We start from the raw sequence: 16,281 nt of genomic DNA, 5'->3' as shown, positions 1-16,281 counted from the left end.
ATCAACAATTTGGTCGTCAGTTAATGTCAGCTGTACCAATATACACAAGTCATTGGGCTCAATGTCCGGTTGTAAACACAGCGTCACATGTTTATATGGTGCTGTAATTTAGTTTTACACACTTTAACATGTAAGAAGAGCACCATCACTAATTTATAAAACAAATGCATGCTCAACAACACTTATCAACAGAATCAGAAACAAGTTATTTCATACTAAAAGTGATCGAACTATCACACCTAGCAGTTGTCAACTGCCTATTGATCCAAATCTCAGATGACAAGTTCAATCCTGACTGCAGCAGAGGCCAGTATATAAACAAACACCTGAACTCTGGCCACTCATCCTGGGACACCCTCTGAACAACAGTATCTCAGAATATGTACTTCCTGAATTCAACAAGATTTTCAAAACTTTATTATTCACTATATAGTTTTCCAATTACTGAATGTAATGTTTAGTTAGTTTACCTAGAAATATTTGTAGTTTTCCAAACACACACACACACACACACACACACACACACACACACACACACACACACACACACCAACTGAAAGTGAAATTTTCAATGACGAAAGAGTTGTTTGTTTCTAAATTGATATAGCTCACTTTAATGCCCTCATCCTCATCTTTTCGACAAAAATAATACTTCACAAAAACTTTATACTTAAATTTGTGTGTTTGTAAAATGTAATTATTTCTAAAATTCAGTGCGACTGTTTTATAGAACTGATCTTCCTGTCTCTAAAAATGCAAATTTGCACTAGAACTTGTTAGTTTGTTAACTATCACAATTATAAAATTTCGCTTTTTAAAAGGTCCTGGTTGGCTTTGGTAACCTTAAAATCATCCTATGAATCAGTTCCTATTATTTTTGGCATTTTATAGTTTTATCTGAGTCAGCTAAACAAAACTTATGCCATTATTATTATTATTCTGTTCCTTTTAATTTTTCTGTTTTTTATATTATTAAGTAACAGGTAATATGTTTACATTTTATTAAATAATAATTTTCTTTATTACTCTCGTCTATGAAGAGCATCCGAGTCAGTCCGTGCCAAGTACAGTTAGTAAAGCACGCTTCAGTTGTGAAATTGTGAAGAACCTACTATAAAGCCATTAATAATAGGAGCACAGCCCAAGAAAAGAGGTTTGGTAAGCTTACAGACTACTGCGTACCACTCTAAGATGTTGGCCGGCAGTGGCTCGGCGACTACGTAGGGCACCGGGTCCTTCTTGAGACGCAGGTAGTCTTGCTTGAGGCGCTGAGTCGCGCTGTTGGTCTTCCGCGGCTGGGACATCGCTACCTGAGACAGCTGCTGCAGACCACACACTGTCAGCTGTGAGTCGCGTCAGAAGGCAGGCATTCCTGTACGAGAGAGAGGAGACACCGTGAAGCCGGCATCACGAGGTGTCGATTACAGTGATAAGTGAGCTGTATCTGAAATTTTATACGGTATTCGGCCGAGTCGTATCGTCCGTATAGTGCATTATTTCAGCAATCTGACTTGTTGACATCTTTGGACTTTCCAGGTGATCGACCGTCATGGTCAGTGGCTGACTGACTCCTACTCCTACTCCTACTCCTACTACTCATTCTCGTTCTCGTCCTAGCAGGTGTACCGGTATGAAATGAGCGTTACGATACAAATGGTCGACAAGGAACATTTGTTGTGAACGAGGCTTAATTTTTTTCGTTTGGTTGGTATGACATCTGTCAAAGATATTTAGTATACATCAAGTCATGGAACAAACAACACCATATGTTTTCATCGTGTTAACAATAGGGTGAAGTGGGGTAAGCGTAACCATGGGGTTACTGTAACCACGGCTTATAGTGCCTTAAAGAAGCTGTATTTTTACCTCTGACCTATCACACGTTAATTTACTCCTATCTTTGTTATATTTAACCATAAGTTGTCAAATCTGACAAATTGGTAATTAATTTTTGGACATTTTCATTCTGCGAGAGAGTGACATGCTCAGAATTTGGTGGTCTGTCTTTTTTGCAGTTTTAAAGATAACTGCACAATTTTTTGGTTACAAACTAACTTTTGCATGATAATTTCAAATATGTGATTTGTTTTACTCTACTGATAAAGCTCTTGATATGCCAGGCATGGTTACACTTGCCCCAACTTTTTCCCATGTGGGGCAAGTGTAACTGGAGGGGGGGGTTTACACTTGCCCCAAACAAACTTACCGGAACATATTTATTTATTTGAGCCGAAACCGTGTTTTTGCCATCACACTAGATCAACTAAACTGGTCTTCCTGTACATATGGATACCAGAATACCTGATGTGCTGGATTTGTAGGTCTACTGAGTTTGTGTGACATATTTTTTATTGAAGTCTACTATATTTTTAAACCACGTTTCCTTTTATAAAATATGACACAGAACTGTAAAGAATGCCACCATTTCAATTACAGTACAGTATGTGAAGCATTGTTTGACTGACAACAATGTTGAGCATGATAATTCATCCTGCAGCCAATGGATGTAGCAGTGTTTAAGAGTGTGCAACCTACTTGGGACCAGAAATTAACTCGTCAACAGAGACATCATCAAGGGGTAAAAATTAGCAAATGTGACTTTTCCAATCTCCTCACTGCTGTATGGAATGACACACCACCTGAATAGTTGAAAAGTGGTTTTCAAAAAGCAGGAATATTCCCTTACAGTAGAGAAGTAATTGATGATCCAGAGGCATATAAAAGATATGTAGCTCATACCAAGTCTTTGGCAGAAACAAATCCATTGCCAGCTCACAATAATGCATCGTAGACTGTGTGGAAGCTACATCTCTAACAGAAAGGACTCAGATTTTTGGGAAGCTTCCAGCTGAACAACCTCCAGAATTTTATAGGCCTACATCTACTGAGCCCTGCAGTTCTCCCAGTATCAGAGTTCTTTCTCAACCATTCCCAAGCTAACCAATGTTTCATTATGTTCTGGAACTTCTGATTTGTCATTTGAAAGCTTATTATTGGAAACAGTCTGACAGTGTAGTCCCACTGGTAAAACAAAGAAGAAAAGGATTGCACCCGGAGCTGAAGTTCAATTACTATTAAAGATAATAGAAAGTGACCTTATAAAGTGAATTTTTCTTTTCTCTTGAAACTAGATATTTTATTATTTTTGTTAAATTGCCTATTAAAGAAAAAATTACTTTTGTAGAATTTACACTAATAAATTACAGGCCTAAAACAAAAATAAATCATCTATGATGCATTTTGTTTCAGTGTTTTATGGTTTACGCTAACACTTATTTTTTAGTTTAGCTAACATTTTCTGTGTATTTCATAATATACAAAGAGGCGTGCGCAAAAAAAGTTCATATCTTGAGTAAAATTTAAGATATTTTAATAATTTAAAAACCCTCAAATTCAGTAGAAATTGGGTAATCACGTCACTTACCCCAAGTCTTTTTTACAATGCTGTGTATAGGTACAACAGTGCGGGGTTACACTTGCCCCGAACCATGGGGCAAGTGTAACCTCACATCACAAAATTTTGTTTAAAAGTCAAAGTGTAAGCATGAGAAATTTCAAAATCATATCTTCAATAACAAGTAGGCAATTTGGTGTCAAAGTTGAACTATGCCAAAACGTGGTTACACTTACCCCACTTCACCCCATCGAATTTTGTACCAGAAAGTGATGATTTGCAGAAAGCATTAATTTTTTGTTTTCATTTGGGGGGGGGGGGGGGAAAGTGCTGCAGAGTCGCATCGAATGCTTGTCGAAGCATATGGTGATTGTGCTCTATCAGAAGCAACATGCAAAAGATGGTATCAACGGTTCTGAAATAATGATTTTGATGTAAGAAATGAAGAATGTGGAAGACCACAAAAAAGATCAAAGACGCTGAATTGCAAGCAATATTGGATGAAGATGATACTTTGAGTCAGAAACAAATGGCAGCAATGCTAAATGTTGCACAACAAACAATTTCTGACCGTTTGAAAGCTATGGGAAAGATCCGAAAGTGTGGAAAATGGGTGCCACATGAATTGAATGAAAGACAGATGGAAAACTGAAAAACCATTCGTCAAATTTTGCTTCAAAGACATGAAAGAAAATCAATTTTGCATCGAATTGTTACTGGTGATGAAAAATGGGTTTATTTTAAGAATCCTAAATGGGAAAAATTGTGGGTTAATCTGGGACAACCATCAACATCGACTGCAAAACCAGATCTATTTGGCAAGAAGACAATGCCCTGTGTTTGGTGGGATAAGAAAGGTGTGGTGTATCATGAGCTTCTAAAAGCCGGTGAAACTGTGAATACTAATCACTACAAACAACAAATGATCAATTTGAACTACGCACTGATCGAAAAAAAGACCAGAATGGGCCATAAGACATGGCAAAGTAATTTTTTTTTTACATGACAATGCACCTGCACACAAAGCAAAACTGATTCAGGATACAATCAAAACACTTGGCTGTGAGCTGCTATCCCACCCGCCACATTCACCAGACTTGGCCCCTTCTGACTACCATTTGTTTACATTAATGGGATACGCATTGGCTGAGGAACACTTCAGTTCCTACGAAGAAGTCGAAAATTGGGTGTCTGATCGGTTTGCTTCAAAAGATGAACATTTCTATTGGTGTTGTGTCCACAAATTGCCAGAAAGGTGGTCAAAATGTATACAAAGCAATGGTCAGTACTTTGAATAATATGTTTTTACTTTTCAATTCAAAATTAGTGTTTCATTTTCACAAAAAAACGCTCATTTCATACCGGTACACCTGGTACATTCGAAAGCAGGCCGTTTTGACGGGTTAAAATGTTCCCTTTGCTATCAGAGGTTATCATATTTGTATTGGTTTTAATTCTTCCCTTTCCTGACAAAAGTCTGCTGGCATTTTGTTTTTAATACGATGTCTCGAAAAACCAAAACACTCGATACTAAAATACAAAAATGATCATTAGTTAATAAGACACAAAGAAATTATCTTTATTAAGTTACAATATTTTTCTCTGTTTAGTATGGCTTTAGCAGCTTCTTTCAGAGTTAGCACTAGACACACAAAATTATGGTTAAGTCAGAAGAGAATAAAATAAGGGTGGGCAAGTGGTAAATTAAATACTGATCATAGGGTTTAAGTTCAATTTACGCAGTTGAAACAGCATTACACTAAATGTGTATAAATAAAATATAAACAGCAATAAAAATATTTGCATTTCGGGGGGGGGGGGGGGGGTTGCTGAAGCGTATAAGCAACAGTGTGACTCAGTTATGGGTATACAAGCACCAATGTGTAGGCAAGGGATTACTGTGTCAATTGTGTCTTACTGACCCGCATGTGGTACATGTGCAAATGTGAACCACAGTTGCAATTCAACACGAGACGCCCATCAATCTGGGAGGCCACCCTCACCCACTACACTGACCTAAGAGGAAGACACTCTAGCACCCACCGTATAGTCCCGATCTCTCTCAGTACGATTATCATGTCTTGGATTTCATAAAAAAGACCTGAACAATTCTTAAGTGGTGATGATGCACAGCTGGCAGTTACGGACTTCTGCACACAGCAGGACATAAGTGTTTTACCATATGGGTATCTTCACCACGGTGAGTTGGTGAAGTGATTACATCACTGCTAACGGGGATTTTGCTGTATTGCCATATCTATGCTGGGCTGTACAGTCTTCGAATGTAAACTTTTTGATTACCTCTTACATAATTTTAGCGACGGTATAAAGTCAGTTTGGTTTTGGTTCAAATTTATGTTCTGAGCTACAGAAAGGTAATGGGGGTATAGGGGAGACAATGTTTGAGTTAAGTGGGGATGAGGCAAAGTGATTATTGAGAGACTGTTTTGTTTTCACCTCGGGGAAGATCAGTTCAAGTTTGAAGGAATGTAGGAACATATGACACTACTCATTTTAAAGGCTTCTTAGGTTACAGATTGAAGAGAGCAATAGTATGTTTATATCATCTGTTGATGTAGAGAAATCTTTTGGCAATGTTTACTGGGCAGCATTTTCCTACTTGGTGTAAGAATATGCTTAAAACTGTTCCAAGATGTGATACTACGAATAGGTATTGATAAAAGAAACTTAAGTAATTTCTCCACTTTTTGCACAAAACTAGTGAGACAATCTACAGAGAAGGACTGCTATATTAGCTCAAGAAAGTGTTCCAGCTGCAACGAAGATCACTGGACTTCCGAGATACTTTCTAACCTCTAAGGTAACGCATCCCAGTAGTTTGAAGAATTTCTTCAGAAAAGAAAACAGCTGAGTGGTAAAGCAAGAAAATCAAAAATAAGTTGGTTGTGCTCTGACTATAATACGCTGCTTGACAAATTCTTCAAATGGTGTGACTTAAATGGTAAATTAGACAAGAACTTTATGATTAATAACATTTCGGTATTATTCTTAAACTATTGTTAAAGAATTTGAACAAGGGCTATAAAACTAATAGTTCCTATTTGACATGGCTCTTTAATCACGAATCATATGCCAGTAACACTTTAACAAGAACGACGGTTCCTGCTTAGTGTCAAAAGCGTTAAAACACACACACACACACACACACACACACACACACACACACACACAAACCATATTTTTTTCCCTTTCTTTTCAATACTGCTGTTACTGCAAAACATACAAGGAAAACAGTTTGCCAGTCATGCTGAGTAGTTTGGCAATGACCTACCACAAGATTTTAAATGGTACACAAACACGCTCCTACATATTTCAAGTCATTTATGTCAATCTTTGAGAGTGTTAAGTACATCCAGCTTCCGCTACGCGTACTATTATTTTTTTACGTTAAGCCATTGTATGTGACAGGGCACGCAGGCGTGGCCACGCAGTTTTGCCACGAAATTGGTGTTAATGTCTTGGCGACGCTGACATCTTCGTTATGTAGTTCACACGGGGTACTGAAAAAGAACAGTAATGTAATTCAAGGTCAAATCCACGCCGAATAATGCCAGTAATTGCTAGGTGTACGTCATCTTACTAAAATGACTGTCTTAGTTCGAAACAGACTACCAAAAATACAGAGTCATAGAACACGATTATATGAGCAGCGTCTGTCAATCTATTGCAGGCGACAGGGAGCGCTGTAATCGGCCCAAAATATGGAGTCAACACCTCGGAGAGGAAAAAGATAACCCATTCCAAAATCTGAAGTGAAGCTATTAGTTGCTTGGAATTTCAAACTGACGTTCCAATATCAACGTGATTAGCATTATTTACAAAAACGGTAAAAGTTTTCGATAGAAAATACTGTAAATCATGAACTAATAACCCGTGAATCAATCACCATATTCAAAAGGACACTACTGTATGGTGCGTGGCATTCAACGAAATGTGGAGCTGACATGGGAAAGGATGATATGGGGAATGCAAAAACCATCTTTTGTATGGAACCAATGACGTAAGACGGGTGGAAGAAAATTTCCACAAAGCATACGTACCAACAGCACAGGGAAGTTCTTAGAGTTTTACGAAAAATATCTCCGTTATATCGAAAGGATTCCTTCTCGTCATTACCACTGGAGAAACTTCCGCACGTTAAAGTTCCGATTGTCTTTCAACATCAATCACTCCACTACGCTGTAACTAAACTGTAAACATAAAGAGGTCTAACTCACTCTTCGTAGACTTCCCCGCAGCGTTTGCTCTATTTACGGGAAACATCTGAACTGCCCGCACAACGTGTCAAAGTACAACCGAACCACTTTGATAAATTCGACTGGACAATCTAACCATTACAAAACTTTTCATTTAACATGCCGGAAGAGGGAAAGTAGATCAACAACTGTCAAATTTTGAGTCAATATATCTAATTCAATACAATTTCATGTTCCGCTAGATTAATTTTCAGATATTCGACGCACCTGGAGACGAAATCGCTTATTGTAAAATAAACAAATTTTGTTTTTGTAGAGAGGAATTCATTTTACTAGGGCTACAACGTAATATCCGGAACAAACGCCAAAGCGATGCTAGATTGTGATTGGTTGCTTTAACAGTTGAAGCCTTGAAAGTAATATGGCCGACGTTCTATTGGAGAACGACGTAGTTAGATTTTTCGCGATGTAATTTGTTTGTCGACGTATTATTTGATATCGATGATTCTCGACGTTAAGCTCCTGAAATTTAGGAAGTTCCTCTCTGCTACTTTATTTGCGCCGTCGGGGGCTGCGCGCTCGGCGGCGCACGACTACGAAATGTCGATCAGGGCAGCCGCAGCTAGGCTGCTCCATAATGGTCGGCTACTGCTGCGCAGCGCCAGACCGAATCAAAACAATCGACAGACCGACGTCGTAGACGGTTTCGGCCTCAATATTTTGCCCAAGCGAGGGTCAGCAGCCGAAAAGGCCGTAGGATCAAGCAGTCCCGCCCCCACTGGAGGTAGGGGTGCGTCTGTGGTGAGGAATGTTGCTTATAAATTTCACCAGCACGCAAGACGCTTATTTGTTGACAACGTACTTCGGCGAGTGACAAATTCCCAGTCAGCAGAACTCCGTGAGAGAGCTACGAAGAGGTTACTGTATGGAGATTCAGCCCCCTTCTTCGCGCTGGTGGGCGTCAGTCTAGCATCGGGAACAGGGATTCTAACAAAGGATGATGAGCTGGAAGGCGTATGCTGGGAGATTCGAGTAAGTATGAAATCGTAATGCGAAGTTATAATGAAGAAACACTACTCAGTTTTTGTGTCTTGATACTTAATGTGCCCCTACTTTTTTAAAGGGTTGACGTCATTGACAGTGCTGTTATGTTCAGCAACAATGAGGTCATACTCATATTTTTTTCTTGTTTACGTCAGATTCTAGAGATTTAATTCTTTTTGTATAATAATTTAAATAGTTGCAGTGATGCTTATACCAGTACAACTTTTTGAAAGCATTCGTTTCTATGTAGGCTATTTTAATGTAGAAACTAATTAACTTCCGTTTGAAGTACAGATAATCATTTGCAGTGATTCGATTGTTTGTAATTGTGTGAAGCTTTTTAAAAATGAAAGTGTCAGTAAAAAGGAACACTTCAGTATTGTAGTCTAGTATATGTATGGTGCCTTACTACATGCTAATAGAGGTCTAGTCAAGCGTTGTCCCATGTCATGAATAAGTATAGGACCTAACAAGAGAAGTGAAAGGATCTTGTTGCCTGGGGGAGGAATCCATTGTTTGTCAGATGGCTCTGCACATCTAGTTTCAAATGTCAGTCTATGATCAGTAATTGTTGTACAGAGAAGCGGGGTAACTGGAACACCTGGTTATTAGAACCAGGTTCTGCAAACAGTAACTAAACAAAGTTGAGTATAATGTAAAATTGTTATGGAAAGTCTTTGCAGCAGTCAGTTATGCCTAAGTCAGTGCCATAGTTTTATATTCGACACATGACAGGAAGATAGTGTTAGATATCTTTGCCATCTTGTACATTAATTTTTGTGCCTAAAATTTTAGGGATTAAATTTGAAGTACCGTAAGGCTGGAAAGTGGATGGAATATATAGTGTGTCTGTTGGCTATACTAAGGGAAACCAATGTGGAAGTCAATACACTAGATATAAAGGAGGCAGTAAATGAAGGTTAGGTGGAAGTAATGATATTGCATCAAGAATTTGACAGGGCTATGAAAGAACTAAGTTGAAAAAGTCACCTCAAGTAGATCATATTCCCTCAAAATTATGAGGATCCTTGGGAGCGAAAATCATTACAAAAATATATTACCTTTTATGCAAGATATATCAGACAGGCAAAATACTCTCAGACTAAAAAAAAGTATGTAATAATTCCCATTACAAAGAAGCCAGGTGCTGAGAAATGTGAATATTACAAAGATATCAGTTTAATAAGCTATTTCTAAAAAATACTGACATGAATTATGCAGGATCTAAGAGAATGGAATAAAACTGTTAAGTCAAATTCAGGGAAGATGAGTTCGGGTAGCTACTGGGAAGAGGTAGGAACATGTTAGGCCATAGTGACCTTATGATTTATTTTAGCTGACTGAAGAAACCCAAACCTACATGTGTAGCATTTCTAGATTCATGCGCAGTGTTGACTGTTACAGTTCAAAATTCTGGAGTTAGCAGGGATAAAATACTGTGTGTATGTATGTGAGAACAAAATGTTGCCTACAACCTGTACAGAAACCAGACCGCAGTTTTAATAATCAAAGGGCATGATATGGAAACAGTAGTTGAGAAGGAAGTGAGACAGGGCTGTACATTGAACAAACAGTATGGGAAGTCTGAAGAAATTTGGGAAAGGAATTAAAGTTAGGGAGTAGAAGTAAATAATTATACCTCGCCGTTGACACTGTAATTTGTCAGCTACCAAATGGCTTTAAAATGCAGTTGAACAGAATGGATAGTGTCTTGAAAAAGAGGGTGTAAGATGAACATCAATAAGAGTAAAACAAGGTTAACTGAATGTAATCTAATTAAATCAGATGCTGAATGAATTAGATTAGGGTCTTTCCACATCAGAGACCAGAGGTCCCCACTCAGCCATCTCCATATTTAATGAAATTTGATGTGAAGGTTCTATATGGTCTTTGATGGTTATATACCAAACTTTGGATCAGTATCTTCAGTGGTTGAATTTTTAGGGGCTTCTAAAGAGAGGCTATTCATCTTCACATCACAGGTGATGGTGAAAATGTGATAAGTTTTCTGGGCTTTTTTAAAAGTTCTAAGTAACATTTGGTCAATCCTTAAAAAAAAAAAAAAAAAAAAAAAAAACTGTATTGTTTAATTTCTGGATCTTGCATTTTGTTGAGTAAGAATACATTTAAAAAGTTGTTATTTTAGCACTTCGAGAACATTGAAAAGTGAAATATTTTAGTCATTAAGTCCCATATTTTTTGTATTTGAGTTTGTGAAGCAGTTTCACACATTAATTTAACACATGCCATAAATACAAGTATAATACGTAAGCAAAACAAAAATACTAAATAATCAGTTCCATTTTTGGTTAAACAGCTCTACAATTTTGTATCGTCTTCCTGATGGCGTTGGTGGTGCTTCTACAGTCATGAAAATACGTTGCTCAGGAGTTTACAATTGGTGATGAAGCCTTTCATATGGTAGTTGTTTATATTGCCTGTTCTAATTATGCCAGGTAAAGTGACTTTTGGTCTTTGGAGCAATGTAAATATAGGTACAGAGGGGTCCAGAAAAATGTAGACTTTCTTTGATAATTAATATCTTTGGAACAAAGTGACTTATCATTACAAGTTTGCGCAGTAGTTCAGTCCATTGTTTTCTTGACAGATCTTGCCACACGTTTTGCAGCAGATGACATTACAGCAGTCAATGAAGTAAGATTCTCATGTGAGCAATGCAAGTGCTACTGGTAGTACAAAAATGTAATGTAGGTATAACAGCAATTTGGCGTAATGTGTACGGAAGTCGGCCACCGACACGTGTAATAATTTATTATATTCGGGACAAATTTGAAGCTGACAATACTGGTCTGGATATGTGTAAGGAAAGGTCTGGCTGATCAACAAGATCAAGTCCAGCTTCCAGCGCTGCTGTGTCGCACCGTTTTTCTAGGTCGCCCCAAAATCGGTGAAGCAGGCTGCACACGAAAGTACGTTAATCCGATCGAGTTTACAATGAATCTGAAGACTGCAGAGTTGTGGACACTGTACCTTCCAAGATCACTTTGCACTATGAATGAGGACAACCTGGATCAAAGGATGGAATACTGCAAGTGGATCGAAGGCACGCTTCACGAGGATGAACGGTTTGCGGGGACGGTTATCTGGTCCGATGAGACACTATTCAAACTTAACGGCACTGTAAACCACCAAAACTGCGTGTACTGAGCTGCTGAAAATCTTCACGTTCACACGGACAAACGTGTTAACCTGCCGTGTGTTAATGTGTGGTGTGGACTGTTATTGCGCCGTTCGATTGGCCCGTCCTTCTTTGAAGGTGCCATAACTGGTGAGGTGTACCCTCGTATGCTGCAAACATCGATTTTACCTGCCATCTGAGAGGTGTTTGGAAACGAAAGATTTTACTTGCAACGAGATGGCATCCCAGCTCACTGCCACAGAGATGCCGGAGCCTGCTCGGATGAAAATCTACCCGGACAAGGGTAGGTCGAAGAGGAGCTGTAGAGTACCCACCGTGGTCTCCAGACTGTACAACTCTCGACTTACCTGTGCGGACGTCGAAAAATGTTTATCGACAGAAGCCAGCTACAGTGAATGAGTTACGAGAAACCGTAGAGGCATCTTGTGCGGCTATCACAGTGTCGACAGCAACAGCTGTAGTTTGGTCGACAATTCAGTGTTGACTGCTAATGGGGATCACTTTGGACACACAAAATAACCTTCACCTTGTGGAATGTCATTTTGTTCCATTAATATTGACTATCAGAGAGTGTCTACATTTTTCTGGACCCCTTCATACACTGATGGTCATCAAGTAATTAGAATATTTGAGGGGATTATTAGAACACTTGGTTACATTAGTAAAGTTTCCTTGCACTGAAGAGTATAAGAATAAAGTGGAGTCTTTTTTCACAAAATTGTTTCGAAAGGAAGAGTAGAATCCGTAGGCTCTTGATACACTTAACAAACTGATCAAATCAGATGTGTCCAGAGCACACAGAACTTCATTGTTTCTGAAAATCCTGTAGCACCAATTTCTTGCAGCCCTTTACCTGCTCCACCGAGTTTTCGACAGGTATAGTACCTCTTGAATCGTAGCACAGTTTCAGGGTGTGCTTCCAGGGCTTGCTACTGTTATATTTAAAATGGGTGGATTTATATGGCAACATATGTGTACTAGTTTGAAAAATATTTTCTTTCACATGCTAGATGACAAGAAAGTTTACAAATTTCTGGGAGACAGTTCACTATTTCACTACAGTCAATAGGTTTTCAGCCTCTTTAGTGTTCACGATTTAAAATTTGTTTGTATGTTACCAAATTCAACAACTCCATGTCAGACACTGGATGTCACTTTCTAGAGGCTTAGGAGGGATGTGTATGAGGAGTGACTGAAGTTCGCAGCTCACTGAATAAAGGTTATTAATCTACAATGGAAATCTAGGATAGAATAATGACAGCATTATGGAAAGGATAGATTGCTGCTCACCATATAGTGGAAATGTTGAGTCGTAGAGAGGCACCACAAAACAAGTAAGCATTTGGCCAATCTGAATTGACACCCACCTCGCTGCCCCTCCTCCCTCCACCCACCCACCCACCCACACACACACACACACACACACACACACACACACACACACACAAAGCAGCTATGCGTGATGGGAGAAGCAGTCTGGCTGATGGCAGTAAGTGGGGGCTGGGTGGGGGAGGAATGGTAGGGTAGGCGTGTGAGCATACAGGGACGAGTTGGAGAGAGCGTAGGGCAGTGAATTGCAGTCGGGATGTTAAACAGAGGGCAGGATGAAGGAAGTGGAAAAGGAGAGATATAAAAAGATGTGGTGCATTGGTGGAATAGAAAGTTTGTAGTGTTGTAATGAGAACAAGGAAAGTGGTAGGTAGGTAAAGGACAGAGACTATCTAAAGGTGAGTTTACACCTGGGAAGTAGATGTCCCCAGTGCAAACACAGGTGTGAATGGAATCACTAGCACATTCATGTTAAGGAAGTGGCATGCAACCTACACACATGCCTGTATTTAGCGTATGGGCCAAGCATTCGCACAGCGACTAGCCGCAAGGTGTTCAGGTGTAAAAGCACCTTAAGGTTGAAGCTAGCAGGCCTACGGGATATATTGCAGGGAGAGTCCCCGGCCACGCAATTCGGAAATGCTTGTGTTGGTAGAAAGGATTCAGATGGCACAGGCTGTGAAGCAACCATCGAAATTAAGAATGTTGTTAGGCATTGTACTCAGCAACTGGGTTTTCTAGCTGTTTCTTGGCCATTTGTGCAGACAGACAGCTTGTCGGTTGTCGTGCCTACATAAAATGCAACACAATGGTTGCAGCTCAGCTTATAGATTGCATGATTGGTTTCACACGTAGCCCAGGTTTTGATGACATAGGTGATGCTTGTGACCGGACTGAAGTAGGTGGTGGTGGTGGTGGTGGTGGTGGTGGTGGTGGTGGTGGTGGTGGTAGGAGGTATTGGAAAGTTTTTGTGTCAAGGTCATATTCCTGGGATATGAGCCATGAGGCAAGGGGTTGGAAACAGGGATAGTGTAGGGATGGATGAGCATATTGTTTAGGTCTGATAGATGACAGAATGCCACTGTGGGAAGGATAGGAAGGACAGTGGATAGGGCGTTCCTCATTTCAGCTCATGACGGGAGCTAGTCGAAACCCTGGTGGAGAATGTGATTCACTTGCTCCAGTCCTGGGTGGTACTGAGTCACGAGGGGATTGCTGTTCTGTGCTCGGATGATGGGACTTTGGCAGGGGGTGGGTGGCTGGAGAGATAAGACACGGGACATCAGTTTCTGTACAAGGTTGGAAAGATGATTACGGTCTGTGGAGGTCCAGTGAGACCCTCTGTATATTTCGAGAGGGACTGCTCGTCACTACAGATACAACAGCCACAGGTGGCTAGGCTGTACGGAAGGGACTTGTTGGTATGGAATGGGTGGTAGCTGTCGGAGTGGGGGTACTGTGGGTAGTTGGTAGTTTTGATAAAGACGGAGGTACTGATGTAGCCAACTTTGAGGTGGAGGCAAACATCTAGGAAGGTGGCTTGTTTGGTATAGTAGGACCAGATGAAGCAAATGAGGGAGAAGGTGTTGAGGTTCTGGAGGAATGTGGATAGTGTGTCCTCAGTTCTGGAAGAATATGGGTAGTGCCTCACTCTTGATCCAGATCGTGAAGATGTCACTAATGAATGTGAACCAGGTGAGAGGTTTGGTAGTCTGGGTGGTTAGGAAGGATTCCTCTAGATAGTCCATGGATAGGATGGTGCCAAGTTGTCCTTCGCCGTAACCAGGTTATGGCGTCAAAGGAGAAGTAATTGTGCGTGGGGACATAGTTGTTTACTGTAATCAGGAAGGAGGTTGTAGGTTTGGAATCTGACAGGCATTGGGAAAGATAGTGTTCAGTAATGGCAAGGCCGTGGGCAGTAGGGATGTTAGTGTAAAAGGGAGATAGTGTCAATAGTGACGAGCAGGGCACCGTGTGGTAGAGGAACAGGATTGTGGAGAGTCAGTAGTAGCATTTATACAAATTAGTAGGATTATGAAGTTGGATACTGGTTTTCATATGTACCTCTTGTATTGTATGTTTCTTGGAATGTGACAGGATATTTTGGGATATTGCTTCATATTCTAATGTTGTAGTGTGGCTGAGAGTTGGCAAAACTAACAAATGTGAGTGGAGGAAAGCTGGCTGTGGTAATTGGTTGATCTGTAGCATAGCTCAGTGATTTGTTTCAAAGGCTTTTTGTGGCATTTTCAAAATGTCCAGATTATGGTTATGCAGGAACCTAAAAGTATGTGTAAAATTTTACGGAATGTTTTAGTTTTATATAACAAAATCCTGGGAGAAGAAACAATACAAGCAAGAGTATATATTTGTGTTCATTGGAAGTTCTCTAAGACCAGGATAGAAAGACAGTGATATTTGAGACAAATTTGAGGTTCTCACAAAGCGTATGGAGTGGAAGAAGCTGACGTCACAGTAGAGCCTATGAAGGACATTTTATCAATTTTACCAATATTTTCTATTGATGCAAGTGGTCTTGTAACACTAACCTATGTAATGGCATCAAATGTAACTTATTATGTGAAACAGTTATTCTGTTATTAATTTTTTAATCAGGGCGAGACTTTGTGCTCACCCTGTATTTTGTAGGCATCTTTATGTTTTCACTATGCACTCACAACTGAAAAGAGCGATGTGACGTGATCGACGGGCGTGCTAAAGACACTAGCCAACACATACATGCAAAGCTTCATCAGATTTTCACTAAAACTAAACTAAACTACTCCCGAACAGGCCACGAAGGCCCCACGGTACTGACCAGCCGCCGTGTCATCCTCAGCCCGTAGGCGTCACTGGATGTGGATTGGCGGGGCATGCGGTCAGCACACCGCTCTCGGCCTTACGTCAGTTTCCGAGACCAGAGCCGCTACTTCTGAATCGAGTAGCTCCTCAGTTTGCCTCACAAGGGCAGAGTGCACCCCGCTTGCCAAAAGCGCTCGGCAGACCGGATGGTCACCCATCCGAGTACTAGCCCAGCCCGACAGCACTTAACTTCGGTGATCTGACGGGAACCGGTGTTACCACTGCGGCAAGTCCGTTGGCATCAGATTTTCACAGTGGTTTCCATTTCGGGACTG

At 40.2% G+C, this 16,281-nt stretch overlaps 2 protein-coding genes and 1 pseudogene across 5 annotated transcripts in view; 1 reads left to right on the top strand and 2 right to left on the bottom strand.

The window, feature by feature from the left end:
* Positions 1 to 7,986, bottom strand: part of LOC126213314 (ubiquitin-conjugating enzyme E2 J2) — a 68,506-nt gene extending 60,520 nt beyond the window's left edge. The window contains exons 1-2 of one of the 4 annotated variants that reach the window (XM_049941001.1): positions 7,879 to 7,986; positions 1,183 to 1,372 (exon numbers count right to left, since the gene is read on the bottom strand). In XM_049941001.1, coding sequence (XP_049796958.1) covers positions 1,183 to 1,304 — 122 coding nt within the window. In that variant the 5' untranslated portion in view covers positions 1,305 to 1,372; positions 7,879 to 7,986. Of the gene's footprint in view, positions 1 to 1,182; positions 1,373 to 6,686; positions 6,916 to 7,455; positions 7,613 to 7,632; positions 7,790 to 7,878 lie in introns of those variants that run through there. The other 3 variants (XM_049940999.1, XM_049941000.1, XM_049941002.1) reach the window with 3 other exon arrangements.
* A 28-nt stretch (positions 7,987 to 8,014) lies between these two features.
* LOC126213313 (serine/threonine-protein kinase Pink1, mitochondrial) overlaps positions 8,015 to 16,281 on the top strand; it is an 84,549-nt gene continuing 76,282 nt past the window's right edge. The window contains exon 1 of the mRNA XM_049940998.1: positions 8,015 to 8,643. Within this exon, the coding sequence (XP_049796955.1) occupies positions 8,113 to 8,643 (531 nt within the window). The 5' untranslated portion in view covers positions 8,015 to 8,112. The remainder of the gene's footprint in view (positions 8,644 to 16,281) is intronic.
* Positions 16,129 to 16,246, bottom strand: LOC126214109 (5S ribosomal RNA; annotated as a pseudogene).

Source organism: Schistocerca nitens, chromosome 11 (assembly GCF_023898315.1).
Source record: "Schistocerca nitens isolate TAMUIC-IGC-003100 chromosome 11, iqSchNite1.1, whole genome shotgun sequence".
Taxonomy (NCBI): Eukaryota; Metazoa; Arthropoda; class Insecta; order Orthoptera; family Acrididae; genus Schistocerca; species Schistocerca nitens.
The sequence above is the reverse complement of the archived record's forward strand: the minus strand, read 5'-3'. Positions and strand labels throughout refer to the sequence as shown.